Source organism: Struthio camelus, chromosome 9 (assembly GCF_040807025.1).
Source record: "Struthio camelus isolate bStrCam1 chromosome 9, bStrCam1.hap1, whole genome shotgun sequence".
Taxonomy (NCBI): Eukaryota; Metazoa; Chordata; class Aves; order Struthioniformes; family Struthionidae; genus Struthio; species Struthio camelus.
This window is the reverse complement of record NC_090950.1, coordinates 31,457,228-31,479,930: the sequence shown is the minus strand read 5'-3', so window position 1 is coordinate 31,479,930 and position 22,703 is coordinate 31,457,228. Positions and strand designations below refer to the sequence as shown.

Below are 22,703 nucleotides of genomic sequence, written 5' to 3'. Positions count from 1 at the left end.
TGTTGTTGTATTAAAGAGTCATCACGTAGTTCATGGTCAACCTTCAGCTTTGCTCTTTGATTAAGAGCATTGGATTAAGTGCATTCCTCAGTCTCCAGAGGTGTTCCAAAGTAGATGTGTTGTCCCTTGGTGTGTTTCTGGTCCACACCAAGCTGAGTGGTCTTCGCCCACGGCGAATGTGGCCAAGCTCTGCACACTGGGTGAAAAGCCACTGAGAAACGAAGGAGGGGGTGACTGAGCACCCTGAACCTCAGCACCCACAAGCCATGTTGGGTTAACAAGAGACAGAGCAGGGTGAATCTAGGCTGCGCTGTGAGTAGATGATATATCGTGGAAAGCTTGCCTGGGGACAGCACGCTTGGTTCTCCTCTCCAGGACGTGGGGTTGAGGCAAGCACAGCCAGACAGGCAGAGTGAACCCACAGTCCCCAGCTGCAGTGGCACAGGGATGTGGATGGGGGATGCATACCCTGAGCACCTCTGCTGCTGGTGGAGAAGGAGCAGAGGCCTCGCTGCTGGAGCCAACCTCCATCCGCAGCAGCGCCAGGCCGTCGTGAACCCTGCACAACATCGGTCCCGTCCCTCTTGTGAGGAGAGCAGAACACGGTCCTCATTTCCTAAAAGGAGATGCCTTGAAGGAAAAACAACAAACATCTTAAAACCATGATGTACAAATGTTTCTGAATGCACAAATGCTGTTTGGTGTGCATTGCCTAGGAAACCCAGTCTGTACACAGCAGTTTATCCCGTAGGTCCTACACATGGGCATGGGTCCTGCTACATGGGCTGTGGTGACACTTAGCGCTTAGATTTTTCTGCATATAGTTAAACCCCAAGGTGAATATTAAAATGGAGAAGATGCCCTATCTTTGAAACTGAACATCCAAGTGGAAAGGCTGTGCCTTAATTTGGAGGTAAACCTCCCACTGGTTGGAAGTTTCTCAGGGTGGTGGTGAAGGTTGAGGACACTGGCCTAGCAACGAGCGAGCAGGAGCACGCTGGGGAGCAGCGCGTTAATTCTGAAAGGACAATGGAAACTATCATTGACTTCATCTGTAAATAAAGCACTAGCAGCCTATTTTTCAAAATGCTGTTGAACAATATCCAAAGGCATATCTGCAATTTAGAAATCCAGCATGTGCCCCAATGTCTCGGCAATGCATCTGGGCAGTAGAGTCGTATTTCTGTAGACATTACATAAAAGTAGCCATAGCAATGCTAATTTGTGTGTTGTCTAGGGAGCAAACACAGATCGTCAGAACGAGACTAATCTCTCTCTGTGTTTTTTTCTAATAAAAAGGAAGAACGCTAAATAATTAACATAAACAAATGAAAACTAATTTGCCAATTTTTAATTTTTACCCAATTGCATGATCCATGTCAATGAATAATTTACAAGGCAGAAACGAATATAAAATTAAAATATTTCTCTGGGGTCTGCTGTACATGTTATCTGAACATCCTATCTGACTGTTCGTTTATATAAAAGAAGAGTAAAAAATAACCCCAGAGAAAACAGCATTCAGCATGAACTAGGCTGTAATAAAAAGAGCTGCAGACTCCAGAGGTTTTACTATTTCCTTATAGACCTGGGATCATTTGTCTGAGGCTGTTTTTGAATTATTCATATAAACTGTAGCTCTTTGCTTTCAGAGATTGAATGCAACCAGCTTCTATCATATGATTTCACATGCTGCTTTTTTTGTTTGCAGTTAAGTTTTTTACAGGGTGCCCTTTATTCAAAGGCTCGGCTGGGTACCGCAGGATTCTATCAGCCAAACATTAAACATTAAGAAGCTGTATTGTGGTTAACACTGAGGTTTCACACAGCAAATAAGGCTGCTGGTGGGAGGGTGAGCCAGGAAAACAAGGGAATGTAATAACTGAAGAACTAATAAACCTTGGAAGTAATGCTCTACTTCAGCTTTGACTTTGGAGGGCTACCATCAAGGAAAAAGTGTTTGTTATTTTAGCTCCACACCCTGTATGTTAATTATTTGAGCCTTCTGCATCTTGATGCCCCAGACCTGTATAAGGCTGACAGAATATTATATTCACACCGAAGCCTCTATCTTAGCATTTCAGTTTGCATCAGGAGGGTGCCAATTGGCTTCCCTTACTGTACTTTGACTCCTATCATGGAATGATTTTGCTCTGCACAGACTGTATTCGTTCTGGCTGAAGTGAAGTGGAGAGGCCCTAGCGGGTACTTGCCCATAAGATCAGATAATCGGTATCTTGAACTGCTTGTAGGACCCACTGTTTTGCTCTGCCAATCTGCTCCTGTCCCATGACGTGGCTCGTCAAGTAGACAGGCCAAGGATCGGACCAGGGCCTCGCGCCACATCTTCAGCCCCTGGGTGAGAAGCTGTGACACTACACAGGGAAGTGCAATGGCCTCACTTTCCTACCCCCTGCACATAGCTAATCAAGTTTGTTTGAAAACAGCAGAGAGCAACGGGAACATCTTCCTGGCCCCATCAGAGAGCACCTTGCATCCTGAAATACAGGTGTCGGCTGCCCTTTTCATGATGAGAGCTGCAGGTTTTGGGTGTGGCTGTCTGTCTAAGTGACTGCACAAGGCTGCAAATTTGGCTTCCAGGATACATCTTATGTGAAGGACTTTTCTTCTAGTTTTTCTAAAATAAAACCTAAAATTTCTGTATCTGAATGTCTTGCTAGTGATATTCCAGTTAATAGTAGGAGGAGGGAAAATATTACCTTTGGCTGCCTTTATTTATTCCTCAGTAGCTCAAGGAAACAGTTTGCCACTTAATGTTGCTTTAAGTTTGTTTTAACCATCAAATAGCAGCATCCTTATGTCAAGCGTTACGGCTTTACCATCATGAGGCAGGGGATATTTGAAACTGGCAAGCCACGTGAGCTACTCATTTGCGCTTCACCTTCCTATGACAGGCACGTAGAAAACGGCCGTCTCTCTGTTTTCAACTCTGTTTATTAACTCTGCTAATTTTTGAGACAAGAGTGAAGATCTAAACCAAGGAATAATAACAGAGAACAGAACGTTACCCCTGTAAGAGATCATAGAGACGTAACCAATTGATAGAAATACCTCTATGTGCTTAAAGGAAAAAAAAAGGGAAAAGAGAATACTCTTGCCTACAGTTACGTTGTTCGTAGCCAATGATTCAAGATGATTCATCCAGCAGGTAAAGAATACATTTGGGACAAAAATTCTCTGTCCAGACTACATAGTACTTTTAGGTCTACATTACAATATTAGCCTTCAGCAAATAGCTCATTAATGGCAGCCAAGCTCTAATAGGGAAGTCCTGGGTTTGCTGCTTTGGAGCAATATTGCAAGATGTGGCAGGTCTCTGCTCTATATCCCTGTACTTGTTCTGCAACATTGAGAAGTTGTTTCAGAGGCAGTCTCAAGGGTACCTGCAAAGCGAAAATGCTCCTCATAGCAAAGGCTGAAGCTTTGTTCTTCTAACGCTAAGAAAGACTTTGAGCACATGCTAAAGTGCATCCTGTTCCTGGACAACTTATTAACTCTTTCAAGACACCCTCTGCTGGGGCTTGCCTGGGACAAAGACGTTCTGTATCTTTCCAGTTCTCTGAGGACCTGTTTGCCTGGTATTTTGGACTTGGTATGAGCGGTTTTTGGAGCAAAATAAAGATGGCAAGAGTAGCCTTTACTCAGCAGATCACGTTCTGCTCATGGCTGGTCCCATAGCTCGCAGTGTCTGGGGAAACACACCTTTTCTGAACTTCAGTGGCTTAGCTACTTTGGAGGAACTAGACTCCAATATAGCAAATCGCTTATCAGTCTGTCTGTCTTCAGCCGTGTTAACGTTTCTGCTAAGCATCATAATGAGGAGAAGATGGAAGTGAACAACTCAGGTGCTAATGTTCTTTGCTAGTAGTAGTTTGTTCTTTTGCAGTAGTAGTATGAATAGCCAGCTTGTAAATAGTTTGTAAAGGTGAGTATAGTAGACACCTTTAAACTGTACTACCCAGTTACAAAAGTTATGAGGAAATCTTCTTCTCAGTGTTCTTTTTCTGTTGCTTTTCAAAGAGTCATAGGTTGGTGTAGAAGAACATCTGTGCATGATTGCAAGTACTCTAGTATTTTATCATTATGTATTCAACTGCAGTAAAATAATTTGAGTAAGAAAAACCCTGTCAGTGCTATTTCCTCTTGAGAAACTGCAGTTATGAGAAGCAGCCTGAAGCATTTGGTAGGGGAGATTAGGAGGAGGGAGGTTTTCTAACCTGTGAATGACTTTGATTGGGTTTAGCCTGTTGATGGGTATCAGGTTAGAAGCATAACTTCTAGGAAAGCACTTGCGATTTATTTTAGCCAGCTATTTCATTACGGCTAATCAGATTGGTAAGGTGCCATCCTGATGTTGATCGGCTCCAGGTGAAAAGCATCCCTGCAATACACAGGATGCAGTTGCTAGGCAACCACCTTCAATTAAAACATCTTCTTAGATATCCACAGTATATGAGAGAGAAATCAGATTTAACTCCTCAGGAGCTCAGACAAGAACAGCCTATGAACCTGGTAGGTAGTGCTGTAAGTCCCTCCTCCTTTTCACTGCCTGTAGCTTTTCCACCTGTTGGTACTACAAACTTCAGGAATAGCATTTCAGTTCTGGCTGGGATAGTGAGGTAATTGCTGCTTGCACTTGGCATCAAATCTTTTCAGAGTTGTAGGCCTCTTGCCGGTGTCAGGCAACTCTGAGGAAGGAGAAGGGCTTGAACCAACCTCTGACCTTAGGATTTTTTTGGGCTTCTGTCCTGGGAAGCATAGAAATTCAACAGGTTCGTCCCTAGCCTCAGAATAGAGCTCAAATCTAAGTCCTGGCAGAGAGCTGGTTGCAAATAAGGTCTAAATAGATGAATCTTTCAAAACAGATTGAAACGCAGATTTTGAAAGGAGTTTGGATGAGCGGCTCCCATGCAAAGACCATTGCAGTAGATCAGGCCTTCAGCTGCCAAGCTGGCTTGACCACTCCTGCGTTACAACAGAAAATGCTGTATGTTTTCACAGCCAAATAACAAAAACCTGCTTTGTGAGTGCATTGCCCTACTGCTGCATGTTCCAGTAAGAGGAAATAATTTTACATCCAGAAAGGGAGTAGCAGAGTCCCACGCTAAGAGTTGGGTGGTTCGGAAGCTGTCGGTGTGATTTTTTGCGAATATTTGAGTGAATATTAGAGTTAAGTTCAAGCTATTTCCAATCTCTGCTGCTTTCCAGAAGTATTTCCAAGGCAGTCAGGACTTTATGGTGAAGAGATGACACCAGAGCAGCAAAGGTCTGAGACTTTCTTTGCTAGAATACCAGAAATATCAGAAACGTACTTGCAGCTTGGCCGTCTCTCCCTGCCCCTAGCCGCCTCCCTCTGCCCTTTCTGCTCTGACCCACGGCGTTAGCAATTATCCCGTTTGCTCTCATCCTGAGGACTCCAGTGCAGACAAGGCTATTTCTGTGCTCCAGACCACATACTGATACAAGCCCTCCTATCAAACCTTGCAAACAGCCTTTTACTCCTACGCTCCACAGTCTCTCTGGGTTTCCTCCTAAAAGCGGTACAAATATGCTTATTGGAAACTTATGTCAATTTTAGTGCGTTGTTTTCAAGCTTCCCTAAAGCTGGAGTAGAAACATGAGGAGGTTTCTTTTACAAAGTAGAAATATTTGCTGCATGATTTTTGTGATATCCTAAATTCCTCAGCTGATTTACTGTTTGTAAAAGATAAAAAAATAAACGGAGAGCACTTGGGAAGGTAAAGTGCTGCTGAAGCACAAGGAAGGAGTGGAAATATAAGAATGAGAGGTCTTTTATGTTGGGAAGCTCAGTGATTTTTATACTCTGGAAATCCTATTTTCTAATCTCCAAAGTGCTCAGGTGCCTAAATTGTGTTTAAAAACTGATAAGATCAGGGTGCTTAGCTTTTTTTTTTTTTAAACTTTTTTTTAATATCCTACCAAAAAATCACACCTGAGCTGCTTCTGCTCTAAGATCCTAGGAAACACCATGCTGTGGAAGCTACTTCAGAGTATTTGTGTATTCTACCTCAGGAAGTTTTTTTAGGACCTGCATAGGTTCTAGAGAAGCCCAGATAAAGCCCAGAACGTTCTGCTGCTTTTTTGAAACAATGTCTTAACCGCTTTCCTGGATAAAAGTGAACCTCCTGAAGGAGATAACGTTGCAAGCTTCTGCGTGGTGGATTTTAGAAACTAATACCGAGAAGCAGGAAAAGGCAAACACTTGTTTTATTTTTTTACAAGGTTCTATGCTTTCACCCTTTCCAGCGTTTTGGAAACACTGAACGCTCAGCATCCTCCAGTACCTCAAATTACATAACAGAAACAACCTGAATACTTAGTAGCAGCAGAAATTTAGCATAAGCTGAGAAGTAACTAAATCCTGGCTTTTTAAATCAAAGAGCTTTGTGTATCTTTTGTGCTCTTTTATTACTTGTCGTGTGTTGCTATTCACAGGAAAGTCCCCATGGTTTCTCTTCTGTTAAACAGAATTTCCCACATTTGCAATTATATTTAATTTTTATACAGAAAATTAGATAGGTTGACTTAGTATACTTGCTCTGAAATCTGCTACACTGTGTGATTTTTATTTTATTTTTTCTCAAGATTCATTTAGCTATAGCCAATGTGCTAAAAACACAACTGAATAGTTTTGCAATTTGCCTCTGAGACTAATCTGTGGCCATGTTTTTAATGGGATTGTAAATTATATGCACTTTATAACGAGACTGCAGTAGACTGAACAGTTGTGTTAATGACTTACCAAGTGATTAACTAGGAAGCTGGGGTGTAGAAGATTAGATTATTTCACCTGTGAGCTTGCCGTGGGAGTATCTTTATTACTTGTCTAATTAGCATGGCACCATTTCGTAGTGGGCCCCAGTAGCGCTACAAATGTTAGAGGAATTTGTGCTCTGATCCCCAATTTCTTAGATTGCACTGTGGCCGTTTTGGGTTGCACTGCGGTGAAGTGCCAGGGCATCAACAATCCCCTTGGGAAGGAGCTTTAAGAAGTCGCTTTGCAAGGTTCTCTGTACATCTGGAGCCTTGTATATGTGTTGGCCAGCCCCAGGTCCCTGCCCCAGTGGGTTTGCTCTCTGGTTCACATACAGCAAGCTGGAGGCTGGAGAGAGGAAAAAACACCTGGCAGTGTTGGGATCCAGTGATCCCAGTGAGGATCATGGAGTTTGCTTTAGCCTAGTCCTTTTGCTGCTCTTCCTGCTGATTTCAGTGGCCCGTGCATGTCTCTTTTACGGATGGGCATAATTAAGCCAATAGATGAGTTGCAGATTTACTTCCTAGGAGTGCTGAAGAAGCTTTATGCCCATACGGGGCTTGCAATTCCTTTTAGTTAGTTAGATATGCACAGAAAAATCCAAACCTCTGTTAGTGCCTGACTTTGGGGATGTGGTCGCTGGAGCGGATTACGAGGAACGTTGGTTAGGCTGGATACAGGGCGCTGGCCTCTTGGAGTTTGACTTTACAGGACTACTTCTCAGTTTCTGCAGCTCTCTCTAAATTCCTGGCTGAAGCTGTAATGATTTTTATGGCTCAGCAGTTGCTGGATATGAAACATAAGACATTTTCCGTTTGTATTAGAAAATATTGTATCATTTGCACAAGAGGTGCTGGGAATGGAAAGGAAGGCAGCGCGGGGATGGAGATTGACGTGACTTGTGCCTACGGTTTCCAGCAAACACAGCTCAGCTGACACATTAATAAGTGGACTGCTGGTTTCTTAGCATGTTTACGGAGTCAGAAGCATCAGAATGAGTGAGTAGTTTCATTATTATCAGTGTCGAGAAGCTATTTCTCATCTTGAAGACAAACATGAGAGCGTTTGGTGGAAATGACAACACACATGAAGATTAAGACCCCAGTCAAAACTGTTTGGCCTGCAGCTCATCATAACAGAGGAAATATTGTTCTTCTGTGAACCTAAAATATGTAGATGCAGCTGCTCTTCTCCGGGGTTCTCGAGCAGAGATTTGGTGAGGCTGACCAGTGACAGCTGGTACCCCTTGCTTGGGTGTCTTGCAAGACACAGACTTGCTCCCTGGCCAGTCGCAGCTTTGTTCAGCTGATAGTAAGTATCCTAGGTGTTTCTTTCCCAAATCTTGGTGTTCTGAGGTCACTTCTTGTTCTTTCTACAGTGCCCTCCCTCTCCTGCAGTTTCACTACCGCGGTGCTAATTACTGAAAAGCAGGATGGTGCTGAACCGTGCTCTTAGGTGCAAGGGAGCTTAGCGCACCTTGCAGAGTATTAATCTTCAGTTTGTGCCTGAAGTCCGGGATCCTGCATGAGCTGAGAGCAAAGTATTCAGGTGCTGTAGGAGTAATGCTCTGGGTTAAGACGCTTTAGTTAGCGGTAGATGCTCCTGTTAGTGGTAGTGCCTTAAACGTCTGAAAATGGGAGCAAAATGTGGTGGTGCGCCTTTGTGGTCAGGCGGGGAGCTGCTGGCTGGCTGGTGAGGAGCCAGTCCTGGTGCTGTGGCCAGGGACAACGCTGTGTTGTATGAACAGCAGCTATGCGGGGCGGGGGGGGTGGGGTGGGGTTAGCCAGCATGGAAAGGCTAATCCAGAGGATTTATTTTCAGTGATAACCTTTTGAGCCTTCTCGCAGTGTCCTGGTTTGGCTGGGACCTACGTGGTGCTTCAATCACTGCGCAGCGTTAAAAAATTGGAAAAGCTACCTGGTGTGACGAAATGTCCTCACTAGAAAAGGCATGCTTTGAATACACCTCAGCGTGGGATAGTAATCCCGCATGCTCCAGACACTACTAAAATGCAAGTAATTTTATTCTGTTCCTGTGTAACGTGAGCTCCTCCTTTCCCCCTTTCCCGCCAGCCTTCTCCGTTCTGCAAATTCAAAGGCGCAAAAGAAGCTCTTTCTGTCCAGACTCGCCAGCTGAGCCGATGGTGTCCCTGGGCCTTCTTGACAAGCGGGGCCAGGGCAGGCACCTTTCCCTCAGCGGCCTAGTTGTTTTCGGGTTGAATTTTGAGGGCTGCTGCGATGGAACGTAAAGATATTCACGCACACTTTCCCAAAAGCATCACTTCTGGCTACAGAGCACAAACACGCCGCTTGGCCTAAATGGGAATTTAAGAAATGCGAGAAGTATGAAAAGGCATTTCTATAATAGCTGTGTGGTGTGGTGTGGTGTTTTTTTTTTTTTTTTTTTTAGTAACCTCCTTCTGATTCCTGAACTAGTTCATCAGTCTCTGCTTTTGTGAAAATTAGCAGACGGAGCTGCAGCTGAAAAGCTGAAAATTGGATTAATATCTTTCTTTTCAGTTTTAAAACAGTCAGCTCTTGTTGCCATTAGAAGTAATGAGCTCATGAGCTATAAAAAGAAGTGTCTACTCTTTCGGGGGGGGGGAAAAAATCTTTCCCTGGGAATTCGGAAGCTGGATCTGTCATGCCTGATTTCCCCCCCCCCCCCCCCCCCCCGCCTTTTCCTTCCTGGTGGGTTCAGAACCGCACTGGCTTCATTGTGATTGCTTCAAATTTCTCTTAAAATAAAGCTGGACCTAACTGCAACTTGCAAGGAAAACCTTTGTGGGAGGTGTTGAAGGATGTGAGCTTCTTTCAGTGGAGTAGGTGGGGTATGGGTTTATTTTCTTCTTTTGTGAAGTAAAAATTAGACCAAAACTCTAGTGTCTTTTTAGCAGGCATAATTCCGCAGCCCTTCGGACGAAGGGTAAAGTAAAGATAAAGCAACTTGGACTGTTGGTGACACTTAGGACTGACATATCCCTTTTCCATAAAAAATGGGGCATTTTGCCGGTGCCCAGTGAATGCATTTCCTGCCCTCCAAGGCCGGGGAGGAGGCAGGCACGTCCCGGCGGAGCTGCCCAGCTCAGGCTGCAGGGCCTCTCCTGAACCTCTCATGGGCACGTTGTCCTATTCGCTGCTCTCCCATTTCCCCTTGGCATTGCCCCTGCAACTCCCATTCAGAAATAATGCAGGCTTCGAAAGAAGTGTGGGGTGTTCTGTTTTGTTTTGTTTTTTTTTCCTTGAACTGTAGCCGATTAAATGCTTTCTTTACTAGGTCTCTGGCAGCATTCATGCTGCTCCAGACCTTTTCCTCAGCACTGAGCTCGGCTAGAGCTTTCAGAACCGCTTTGGTTGCAGAAAAGCCCAGAAGTCAAGAGGTTGCATTCTCTCGATTTGGTTCCCTTGGCAAAAGTTAAAAGCTAGCGTATTCTGAGGTAGAAGTGGTGTTGTTAAAAGCCCTGGCCGCAGTGACAGCATCAGAAAGAAGAGGCTTTTTAAAAGGAATTGGACTTGGCTTTTTAGTGGCATTCATTCCTGTGCAGGGTTTTCAGAACGGCTGTAACTATAAAATAATGCTCTGTAGCCATGGAGCGCTAGATTACTCTTCCTGAGGACAAAGCTGAAGAAAGGAAAAGAAGCAATTTACTGATATCACAGAAAGTGGAGGAGAGCTCAACAGGTCACTGCGAGTGCTACCATCCAGGGAGACATCACGAGCATCGCTGCATTTCCACTCCTTCGGTTCACACCCCCCCATGCAAGGAACTAATGTGTCAGCTGTCTTTGCATAGCAAAAGGATTAGGCACTCACTTGGTTCAAATTTATGAAAGCCAAGACTTTCAGCGGCTTTTCCCCTATGTTGGGTTGGCACTTAGTCTATAGAGTTTCTTATCAGGTCCTATTTAGATTACACAGTGACTCAGGAGGAAAAAAAATCGTGATTTGCAAGAGAAACAATTATATACTATGTCTGTGCCCTAAAAAGGGAGAAATAGGCATACACAGAGAAAACGAAAATATTACCCATCCGTGTCTTAAATGATGAAAGCGTTCTGTGGAAAATGAGGCAATCGCATCCCATGGGAATTTTAAACAGCCGTAAGTGAAACGATGAGTAATGGTAGAGCGTATAGTTCACCTCTGGCAGAACACTAAACTGGCTGCTTTAATAAAGCCTTTCTGTCTCTGCTTCACTAGATTTTTCAGTTTTGTGCACAACCAAGTGCTGGTTTCTGACTTGGGAAAGCCAGGAAGGTCACAGCTGGCCACCGAGGCCAGGCTTAGTGAGCTTGATGCGGTTCCCGAGTCACCTGGTGACCAGAAAACTCGTCGGTAAAACGCTCTGAAGGTTCCTGCGGCAGCACAGCACTCGGCCCCATCTGCAGCAGGGAGGTGTGAAACGAGATCGTCCTGAAGCCAGGGGAGCTGTGATTCCTGCGAAAAACAATCGAGGAACTTTTGAAAGTCCGTGAGAATTTCTGCTGCAATATTTATTTTTTCTCCTGTGGGACCGTCTCTCAGGAAACCCCTGACCCCAAATCGTGAATTGCTAGCTGCAACCTGAACTCCCGTGGAAAGCGCAGGTCTCGGCCCGAGAGCAGTGTGAAGCAGCGTGTGGATTTCCAGCCCTTAGAAAGCTGGAAGGGATTTCTCAATGCCTATTCCAATGCATATGGGAACATACTATATACGCAATATATGCAAGGGACGGACTAAAGCCGATGACACACCAAACTTTGAAAGCAGTCTGCACTTCAATAAGACAAATACACACAGAACTGAGCCTGCAAGAAGCCTCAGAAGACTCATCAATCAAGCCACATTTTGCAGAGGACCTAAGGGAATCTTTGGAAAATTAGACCATGTTCTGTAAAGATCTTAGCTAGCAAACTTACAGGAAAAAAATGTTTTTGAAAAAATTCACTGGAGTTGGCCTGCGCTGGGGAAAGGGAAAAAGGAATGGGGTCCTTCTTGTCAGAGGGGGAAAAAAATATTGTAGCAATTGCTGCTCTGCAACCATAACTTTGATTCTTAATAAACTAAGAAAACACATATTGAGTGAAGCATCTCTTAGTATTCAGAATAACGGAAACACGAGCGATAAACTGCGGGAGTTAATTGCCTAATGGCTACCATTCCCATAAGTGCTCCATTTATCAGCCAGATCTTGAGAAATCTTGCTTGTAGCACCACCGCTTAGTCATTTACACTAAACAGCCGTGATGCCTAATGCTCATCCCAGTGGTACTCTAATTAGCAGTAACCTCCTTCCAGCTTGAAACGTTTCAGTCCTGCCTGCCCTTTGTTTCCTGTTCCTGGGCCTAATTTTCTGTGCAACGTGATGCTCTGTTACCCCAGCAGCGCAGAAGGGCCAAAAAAAAGGCACAAAAAGGGAAATCCAGGCAGGATGTGATGGAGAGGGATGGGAGAGGCTGAACTGGTGTCTGCTGTTAATTAGTGGCTAATTAACTAAGCAAGGTCAGAGCTGCACTACACAAACGGAAAGCAAGAGCAGATCTCTTCCTTGAAGGTGTGATGGCCCGGACGGGCACAGTGCATGAGGGAGAGGAGGAGGAGGATGGCCCGCTGCCCTGCGCCATCTCTCCCTCCACAGCCTGACCCGTTAGCTCACTTCCTAGTCTTGTTTTGAAATCTGGATGCAAAACTCAGTTAAGTAGGTTTAGGTAACTCTATTGACGGTCCCATTTTTTTAAAGGCAGCTGGTAAATTGTTGTGACAGCTATAGATCGCAGAGCCCCTGTAGCTATGTTAATCTTGTGCTGTTAATGTGCTTTTCTTCAATGTTTGTAGCTCAAATGTTCCAAAAATGGAATGTCCTCTGTGTTTGAAAATTGTGTTAAAGATTGAAAAATTAAAAAACCCTAATCTCCTCCAAAGAGAATTTGGTTCCTAAGCACCCCCTCCCCTGTCCTCCAGGGTCTCTGCTAGACTGCCCAGGCAAGGAAAATAGGACCTTCTCACCCCCGCATCCCAAACCCACTATCATCTGATGTGTCTTTTCAATCCTATATCTGAAGCAGTCTGCACCATCTGACATTAACACGTGGCCTTATGGGATGCTCTGTGTATTCAGGGCGTAGCTTCAGTTTTTCTGTCCAGCCTCTGAAAGGGGCTGCGGAAGGCACTATGCACTACGGAGCTGGAGATGTTGGTGCTGGCGCCTGGTGTCTGCTCAGCTCGTGGCTCCTTGTGCCTTGGATATGCTCCCAGGCACGATAAGGGAGCTGCTTTGGGGAAAAATAAACAGCTTTTCTATGAGTAGAGGGACCGTGAGGCTGCAGGGCCCCAGCTTCTCGCGCAGCCTGGCAGCTCAGCTCGGGAAGCAGCCCTGTTGCGCCGGCATGAACGGGCGCCCAAATAGCAGAGAGCAAAAGCCTTCTCTGCAAAGGATCCTGATCTTTGTATTCTCTTTAGGCTCATTGTGTCCCATTAAGACGCTTAACTCACTGCGTGACAGACCTTGGCAGACTGAAACACGGACTCTGCATTGTTTAATTTGGAGGCCATGGTCTTCTCCGGGAAAACTGGGCAAAATGTATTTCTGGATTGTTTTTATTTTTCCCCATGGCTCTGCTTCTAAATTACTACCCTGATACCCTTGCAAGGGTTTGGAGTTTGCCTTCAGCGAGACACTGTAGGGAAAAATTATGATCAAGGCAGAAAGCAGCGGAAGAGCTAATATTGGTGCTAGTGGTGCAGCCCAGCAGACACAAGATGAGCTTTAAAGATTAATTGGTGAAGTATTCACCGCTGCGATGCTCCTTCCTAATAGTGTTAAACACATAAACGTCACCGCGTGATAGAACGAGCGGAGCGACTTGATAGTCAACGGAAAAAGTGAACTGTGCAATGCAGGTAAGTGTCTAGCAGCAAACCCTAGGGCTGAAGGTTTCTTTTGCAAAGACCCTGCCACAAGCCAGCGCTCCGTTGTTGCCGCGAGCTTCTGTGACTTCAGTGTCCTGAATTATGAGCAGAAGGATGAACCGCAAGGACTAGGGCTTAAATACGCCGCGCTAACTGCTGGGGTGTGCATTGCCGCTACATCTGTGGGGTGCCTGGTGCCTCTGCACCTGCCGGTCATCCGGCCCCGCAGCAGCCCACCTCCTCCGGTCACTGCCAGGTAAGTAAGTACCTGTGAGCCCTCATGGCGCCGTTTTGCACCTGATGCTTTTTTTTTTCAGAAAGTAAGGGGTGCCTGCATGCATCTCAACCACTTTTCCTTCACTTCCCTCAGCCTCATCTCCTGCCTTTTCCATCCTTTCCTCAGGCCAGTGTTTTCTCCAGTTTCTGATTTTCCCTTCCCATCTTTTTTCCTCCTCTCTGATAGGAACCCAAGTCCTTCCTCACTCCTGCCTCATGTCCCATACTAAAAAAGACCAATAGAGTGGAAACGAAGGCCTGTAAAAGGGAACCATTATCGCCAGATAGCAATTTAGAATGAGTAAAACCCAAGATTTTTCATGGACAGCAAGGAAAGAAGGGATTTTCCTTTTAATGGGAAACAAAATTCTTAAGAATATGAGGACTCATAACACACATAGGTATAAAGGGTTTGGAATAACATGAGAAGCAACTATTTTAGATAACTAAAACCAGCTGGCATGTTTGAAAGCACCCTGGCTGAGGCCATGGGTTTTGTGTTGGAATATAAAGGGCACATGGATCATAACCGGTGCTAAACGTGGCTTTAGAGGAGTCACAGAGACAATCTGCACTAGGCAAACAAATAGCAGGCTGCTTTTTTTTCTCTTTTTAATTATTAGTTTGGGTCTTATCCCAGCTTCTTTCCACCCACTGTGCGTGCAGGGACCAGGATAGGTAAGCAGCATCTTCTGCCGACCACAGGGCCGGTTCCTTGTCCGTATTTAACCGTGCTTTCCGTAAAGAGAAGGGGAGCAGAAGCTCCCTCTTTTGTGTGCGGACGTCGGGCGATGCGCCTGGCCGGGCCCTTCCCCGCGCACCGCCGCATATCAGCGAAATAGAGAACTACCCACCCAAAGCCGGCGTGTTCGAATAACTGCTGAACTCACCCTTAATTACCAAGTGAACAAACAACCCTTTTTTGCTGCTCTTTTGGGGGGCTGCAGCTATTTATATTGAAATCAGAGCTTTCTGTGCCAATCGCCGTCACTTTGACCTCTCGGGAAGTGCCGCTACCTGTTCATTTAGCAGCAAGAGACAGCGGCTCTTAGGCGGAGATGCTGAAACAATAGCACACGTTTCCAAAAGCTGTTTTGAAAATTAATTTTTAATGCATGGCCTCTGCCCTGACTTCACTGTGTGAGTATAACCCGTGGGTATAAACAGCTTCACTGACCTGAATGGATATTTTTGGGCAAAATAGCAGACAAGAATCACTCTTTTAGGTAAATATTTATCTAGGTATGATTTAATATCTGCAAATTCCTTTTCATTCCTTAGACTTTATACTAATAACGGCATTTTGAAACATACTTCTCCAAGCGGAATTTAGGGACTAGCGCTTTTTGATCGTTTGAATATTTATTTCCCAAAGGCCTCCGTGGCCTAGAAACATCCAGGAAATATTTTCCTTCCTAAATGGCCTTGCGCAGAAGTCGACTCGCTCAGCTTTCTAAGGAGCGGAAAGTCTCCCCCCGTCTCGCCGAGCTGCTGGGTAGCAACGGCCCCACCAGCCGCCCCTAATTACAGCACGCACACCGTTGGGTTCGTTAGTGTAAGGCAGCTGTCGGCAGGGCTTGACGCCATGGGGTCGGCTCTTTTATGCTGGGTTTCCCCTGCTGAGACTTTATAGACTTGAGCCCTGTTGGTCTTTTCTGTACTATAAGGTTATGGAGTTTCCCAGTAATAATTCAGTCATTGCAATAGGCTGGTTTCCTAAAAGCATAGATCTACGGGCTGAAAAATAATTAACGCACGAACAGAACGTCCAAGTTAAAGAGTGGAGAAAGCCATTTTAGTTTGTTCTTCTTGAAACCAGTCTTGCACTGCAGGCTTTCATTGTTTCTTTTTTAACTTAAGTATCTCTGTATCTGTAGACACCCGATTGCTATTAACATCGGTATTCAACCGACGTAGGAAGATGAAATCCGCAGTAAATTTTACGATATGTTTACATTATAACAAGGTTTATAGCAGCATCGTAACTCATCATGTATTCCAACAGAAGTATGGATCGCTTCCAATTTAATTTTCTGAAGTTAGGGTTTGCAGCTGGGTCACTCCCGGTGTAATCTGCGAAACGTATCTCCTAAGGCTGCGAATTGGAACAACAGCAGCCCTGCTGTCACTGCAGCCCATCCTTTACTGCGCTCGGGGTCTGAGGGCAAAACATCAGCATCACTTTATGTGGACACAGCAGCATAGCTAGCTTCATAAATTTTGTTGCAAGGAGCAATAATCAATACTTCATGTTTAATGACGCAAAACTGAAATTAGTATAGATTTTATGTCTTCTTCTCTTCCAAATTATGCAAACATTACTAGCCCCTTTTGTCGTTGCCTTACATTACAGCTTTTATAAAGACTGTCCAGTGATGTTTAATTGAAAGATTGAATAGTCAAAAATGTCACAACCAATTTTACTTTTTACTTTTTTTTGTTCAGTCTTCACCCTTAGGTTAATAGAAAATGATGTCAAACACAAAAAATGATTTATGTAAGTCATGCAGGTTTTGTCACCCAGAGCTATATATAAAGTCAATTGCAAATTGTTTTCACATTCTGAATTACCTTACCTAGCTCTGGGATATGTTAAAAAAATGACCGGTGGAATAATATGGGAAAGTAAAAGGTTATCTTCTGCGCTGAACTGTACTTCAGAGAAAACAATTTTGGAAGGTTTTCTGGGTCGGTTTGTTTGTTTTTAATATGCAAGAAGAGCATATTCCTCAGAATGGGCCAAGGAGTCGTTCTGAATCGGCCGCGGCACTTTATCAGCTTGTGCCTGTCAACAAAACAGGGCTACAGTTAGAGACCCAGAGGGCCAAAAACTGGGGCAAAGAGAGGAAAAATCTGACTTGTCCTCTTGACAAATCTAGTTTATGCATAAAACGTATTTGGCAGTAACAGTCCTTCCAAGGCTGTGAGGAAATGAGAGTTGTGTTAGAAGTAAATCAGCTACCAAGTGTGAGCTTGTTTCATGCTAAACGGTGTCGAACCTTGTACGAGATTAAAAAGCACCGTGTAAAATGCCTCTGTTCCACAATATCAGCTTTATTTGAAAAAACAGAAGGTAGAGTTGGCTGATCTGCTGTGCTCATAAAGATGACAATGGTTTTATTGGAAATCAAAATGCTTGATTTATCCCCCGACCAGACAAAGTGAGGACATTTCCCTCTTGTGCATCTTGTCTGTCTTTCTAATGTTCTTAACCTTCGTGAGGAGCACGTATCTGTACATAAGGTAGGTGCAAAGTAAATTACTCCTCCTTCCGTATTCTGATTAGCCTTTGTTTTTTATGCTTGACTCCCAACTTCAGGAGCCACAAGAAGACAGGAGCTATGCTTGCTGCATAGGCTTCTCATCTTCCAGGCATATGCCATGTCTCTCAGGACAGCAGCGCTAGTTATGTTGCGCTGCAAGGATACGATCTGGGCATTTGGGGGTTTGGGGCTTTTGAGGAGACCAGGCGTGCATGGGCACCCCATTAACGCTTGGCTGTGGGACGGCTTTGCATGGGGGTCCCCACACGGTGGGGAGCAGCGCCGGGCATCCCAGCCCCAGGAAGTGCGTCACCTGGAGAGCACGCTGCCTTCGGGCCAGCCCGTTGCTCGATGTGGAGGTGCGGGGAGGGAGGTGCGCTGGCCCTGAGGTTTGCAGATGTGTGTGACTTTCCTCTGTAGTCTTACAAGGGGGGGGCTGTATGCCGGGGATGCCCCTGAGCTGGGGAGCACAAGGTGGGGCCCCTACGAGGAGCAGGCATGTAATATTGCGAGTACCCATGTACCATGGAACAAGGCCCATCCTCTAGGACCTTCTTTCTTGTCACTTGCCATGGCAGGAGCCACGTGACAGCATTACCCCTTAGAAATTCTAGGGCAATATGCTTCTTCTACATATATAATCCAGAGCTGGAGATGCACCCTTATAGGTAAATTATGTGGGACTGGACAAGATGGCCCTCTCCATCGGTGGCTTTGTGGGAAAGCCATGCCTGGCGTTGCGGGAGGTCTTTCCACAGTTTGTTCTGGGATTTCTGTTGCTGTAATGAGAAGAGGAAGAACAGAGCCATGTTTCAGCACAAGAGCTAGAGATAGCGTTGCTCAGGTTTCCCTTTTGGTAAGCTCATGTCAGTCTTAGTCAGAGGCCTAATTTGTCTTCAGATTACTAGTCAGTCTCCTCAGAGCTACCTGGAACCTTTTCGGTGGCCCATGGATATGTTTCAGTGCCAGGAAAATAAATTAATACAAATTACAATCGGCTTTAAAAAGCTGGGGTTTTCACCTGTTTTGTTTTCAGCTTCATTTCCTCGCCGATTACGCTTTTCAATTTTAGGTCGATTATAGGTCCTTCCCCCCACTCCCACCCCTTCGGAACAATAAAACTTGTGCCGATCAGAAATAATTTTACCTTTTAAGCCATATCTGAGTGCTGAAATTCATGGCTTGATTCTTCCTGGCCCTTTAGCGTGGATGTAAGGAATCCTAGCTCTGCATATAGGGGGTTAAACTTGTGGCATCTCATCTGTTGAGAACAGGATCTGATGCAAGTACACTGGTGAAGACATCAAGCTATACATCTCAGCCAGTGACTCTCTTAATTATGAAACTGAATACTGTTTGATTGCAGAACAAAGAGAAATGTCTGGAAGTGTGAACTGCTACTCGCTTGTCTCTTATCAAGACCATCTCTCAAATCAAAGCGGCCACATACCTAATAAAAGAAAAAATGCTTCCCTCTTTTTCACTTTTGCTCTGCCTAGCATTTTTTGTAGGTCTGGTATTTCTTTTCAAAGTGATGCAGTGGACATACTGATAAATATATTGGCCTCTTTATATTTATTTTGGATGTATAAATTGCAAAGCAATCCTGTAGACGTTACAGGAGGGAACGTTTTTGTTTAGTGGCTAGCTCACAGCGCTGTGAGGTCGAGGGCAAGCGTCCAGTCTCAAACAAGGGGTCCCACCAGCACGCTGAAATGTTGTTTCTCTCCTTGTAGGAAGAACTCAAAAGGCTCCAGAACACCTTGGAACAGGTCAATGATGGCAAATATTTACTTCAAAGGTAAATCTGAGATTTCACATACGAAATGGCGTTTATAAGGCAACAGTTATTTGTTCCTCTAGCGCAAGTGGCCTGGAGAGGGTGACAGCGGTGTTGATCCTGTGCAAGGAGCTGGAGCCTGATCCGACAGACTCGGGGCATGGGGTGTCTTTTCTGAGCACAGTCAGGTGAAAAGATACAAAACGTGATCCAGCAAAAGCGGCCGCTCAGTTCAATGGCCTGTTAGATGGTTGCCTGTGACTGCTTTCTGAGGGGCTGTCTTTCAGTTGTAGACTGAAAGTTGTAGACTGTTTTTTGCTTGGTAATATACTGAATCTTTGAAGATTTTGTCTCTCTCCCATGAATGATTCTTGTTTTTAGTTACAGGAGGATAATTTCTGAAAACTGCTGCTGATTGAATGATGTAATTAAGTGGCCAGTAAAGTCTCAAAATAACTCCACAGGTTGGGGTCTCATCTTACAAATTTTCATGTGAAGAATTGTCATTCATGTTGCTAGTCCCATCCAAAGCAACGTCCCAAGATATTTGATTTTTTATCTTCTAGCATTTTAAAATGGCTTTCTCAAAATGATCAGTTTGCAGCACCAATTCCTTGGTCATCTTTTATTACAAGGAATTTTTTTCTTCATATTCTTGTATGGCTTTTGCTGATGTAATTCATTTGCTACCAGCATTACTTATCATTACTTTCCATTTTACTCTCCAGCTTTTCACATCTAGCCCCAGGGGTGACAGTTAATTTAGCAAGAATATCTATTCTATTTGCTAGCGTTTTTTATTTGCAGCAGCTTCTTTGCTGGGTGTGCCTGTCTCTGGAGCTGTGGCATCTGGGAGGTTTAGTGCTGAGATTTGCAAAGAACGCAGGCAGGCTCCAGTCTGGAGACTGGATTCAAATTCCGACTTTTGGTTAACAGTCAAATGGGGCTGAACATGGGGACCCGGATGCCTCCCTCCAAAGACAGCAACACCATTAAATAAGCAGTTCATGTATGGTCTTGTCACAATTCCTGAATTAATTTGCAGTGATTGCAAAAACGTCATGCTGAGACACACTGCAAGCATCTTTTTTCCTCTTTTGTAGCCATCAGCTTGCCATGGATGAGGAAAATAACATTGAAAAATATCCTATCAACTTACAGCCCTTGGAATCAAAAGTGAAAATGTAAGTAGCAGCCAAGACTGTTGTTTCTCTGTTTGAACGCAGCTGGGATTGCTAGATTCCAGAACCGTGGAATCCAGGCTGTATTCACCTGGGATTTCTCTGTAACTTTAGGTATAGAAAAGCCTTAATTTAGCAAGACCGTTAAGCTCTCATCTACCTTTAAGCATGTGAATATTCCCTTTGAATTGAATTTCAGGTGTTAAAATTAAATGTTACGCTAATTTTGTTATTTCCTCTGTAAAACTAGAGAATGTCTGAGAACCTGCCAGATTTTTCTCATATAAAGAGACCATCCCAGAAGGAGAAATCACAGTAGAAATCTCTCCAGTGGTATTTTTCACAACAGAGAGAAAATGAAGCCCTGGTCAGAGTTCCTTAGGGAGCTTCACGAGACTCCTCTGCAAGGGGGAGCCTTTGGTTTCGCACTAGGAGGGAGACATAAGTCTAAAGGGACCAGGGCTCCTGGACCAGAGAGCGCAGCATAGTTATCTGTACTAAGCAAGCTCTTCCTTATCAGAAATAAAGCATTCAGCCGGGGTGCTATAAATACATAACATGTAGGTACAGCACCTGGGAGGGAAGAAACAGGCAACTCTCTTTCTTTTGGAAATAGACTCCCGCCGCTTCCCAAGCGTAGTAATTGCAGCCTTTGCAACACATTTCCCGCTTGTGTTCAGTTATTCTAATAGTCTGGATTGGGCTGGATGAGGGTACACAGTAATACCAGCGGTGTTAACTTACATTTCATAACTTAAAGCTTATCCCTGTGTCTGTCCGGGCAGAGAATTCCACTTTCGTGTCCGCTCAAATGGGGTCCCCTTCATCACCGAACTTTTCCTCAGACAAACTTAACTTGCGGCAAAAGACATGGATGCCTTTACACTGAAGCCGCAAACTATTTCCAGGCAAAATTCTATGACATCAGGCATAGGATGTAGCTTTACATGGAGAATTTTATTCATTGCTACGTTTCATGTTGAATTTCATTTTCAGTTAAAAAGCTACAGCTAACTTGCTATAAAGGATGTTAAAATATTAATGCTGTATTAAAATATTAAACGGACATGAAGTTTCAAATTAAAATCCAGCCAGTGCCTTTTAGTCATGCAAATATAAGCCAGATGAAAGAATAAATTTTCAGGGAGCTTTCTGGAAGGTAGTTATGCCTTAGACTCAGTATCGCCTCATGCTTTAAAATGGAAAGTACATGTAAATAATAAATATGTAAATACTCCATGTAAATATTATGCAGTAAAGCATGAAACTGAAATAATGCAAAGTATAAATGCTTCAGGTGTGCAGTTGTGATTTTTTAAATCAAAATGCATTTACTGAAAGCTCCTTCATTGACATTCACATTTGGGAGCTTTAGTGGATATTTGTGTCCCTTTTAAAGCTGTTACATGGAGACGACACGGGCCTCGACCTGCCTCACTAGCTCTACAGTGTACCTAGCCTGGTGATGCTGTGACAGAGGCTATTGTGTTTCTAATCTTGTACTCTTTTAAAAAAACAAACAGAAATATGTATTTGACTTCACTGGGCCTTAAGATGCCCCAGATGCCCTCTATTTGGGGAACTTTGCTCCCTGACCTGCCTGAAAAATCACATCGCAAGAGGTGCCTCCCACTGCCTGTAGTTCCTGGCACTCCAGAGAAAGGCCAACGAGAAGCATTCACATCCTGGCGTGAAGCTTGGCCCTCCTCCTGCTGAATCTGAGAAGTCCCATTTTCCCATTTGGTGTGGGAATGTACAATCAAATGCCTTTTCAGCCTGGTCAGAGGCTAAAATATTTTTCTGACTTGTGGAGATTGGGGCAGAGAGGACATCCAGACTGCTGAAAAATCAAGGTAAGGAGGTATTCCTAGGCCAAAGTAAATAAAGGTTGTGGATCCCTTGGTTCAACTCTTACAGCACATAGGAAGACACCTTAAGAAAGGAGCATCACCCACATTTCACACGCTGGCGGTCGAACCAGGAGCGTGCGATCTGGCCAAAGCTCGTGGTTGCAGGTGGCAGACGGAGCAGCGGCGACAGCTGGGCTAACGAGGCCAGTTTCGGGCCACCTGGGCTAACAAGACCAACCTGGGGCCCACTGGCACCAGCAGTGAAAGCACAGCCACGTGCAGCTTAGTAGAGCAAAGGCTGAATGCATAACCAAGGCCTCCAGCAGGTTCACTTCAATGGCTGTGCGTCTCCTATGGAAGGCAAGTCTGCAAACCTGCAGTGGAAATGATGAGTTACACTCAGGAGCCTTTTCCTTATGCTGACCATGGCTACAACCAACAGCCGTTTACAGTGGCGTCCAGCACGCTCTGAAGACCTCCCATGCTCCCCAGCCTCCTTATGGCCTCCCAAGGCCAGCCAAGCTTTGGCTCCACAGGTGGTCCCAGTTCAGCTGTGAGAGCCTCTCCTCCCAGAGTAGCTGCTGGGCACGTCAAGCCCCTCAACACCACACAGGTGTGGCAGCTTCCCAGCAATCATCTGCTTCCTCCTCACTACAAAGCTGCCGGGGG

The 22,703-nt window shown here is 44.7% G+C and overlaps 1 protein-coding gene across 1 annotated transcript in view; it reads left to right on the top strand.

Moving 5' to 3' along the window:
* SCHIP1 (schwannomin interacting protein 1) overlaps positions 1-22,703 on the top strand; it is a 212,224-nt gene that overhangs the window by 31,130 nt on the left and 158,391 nt on the right. Inside the window, exons 2-3 of the mRNA XM_068953837.1 lie at positions 18,960-19,024; positions 20,107-20,187. Coding sequence (XP_068809938.1) covers positions 18,960-19,024; positions 20,107-20,187 — 146 coding nt within the window. The remainder of the gene's footprint in view (positions 1-18,959; positions 19,025-20,106; positions 20,188-22,703) is intronic.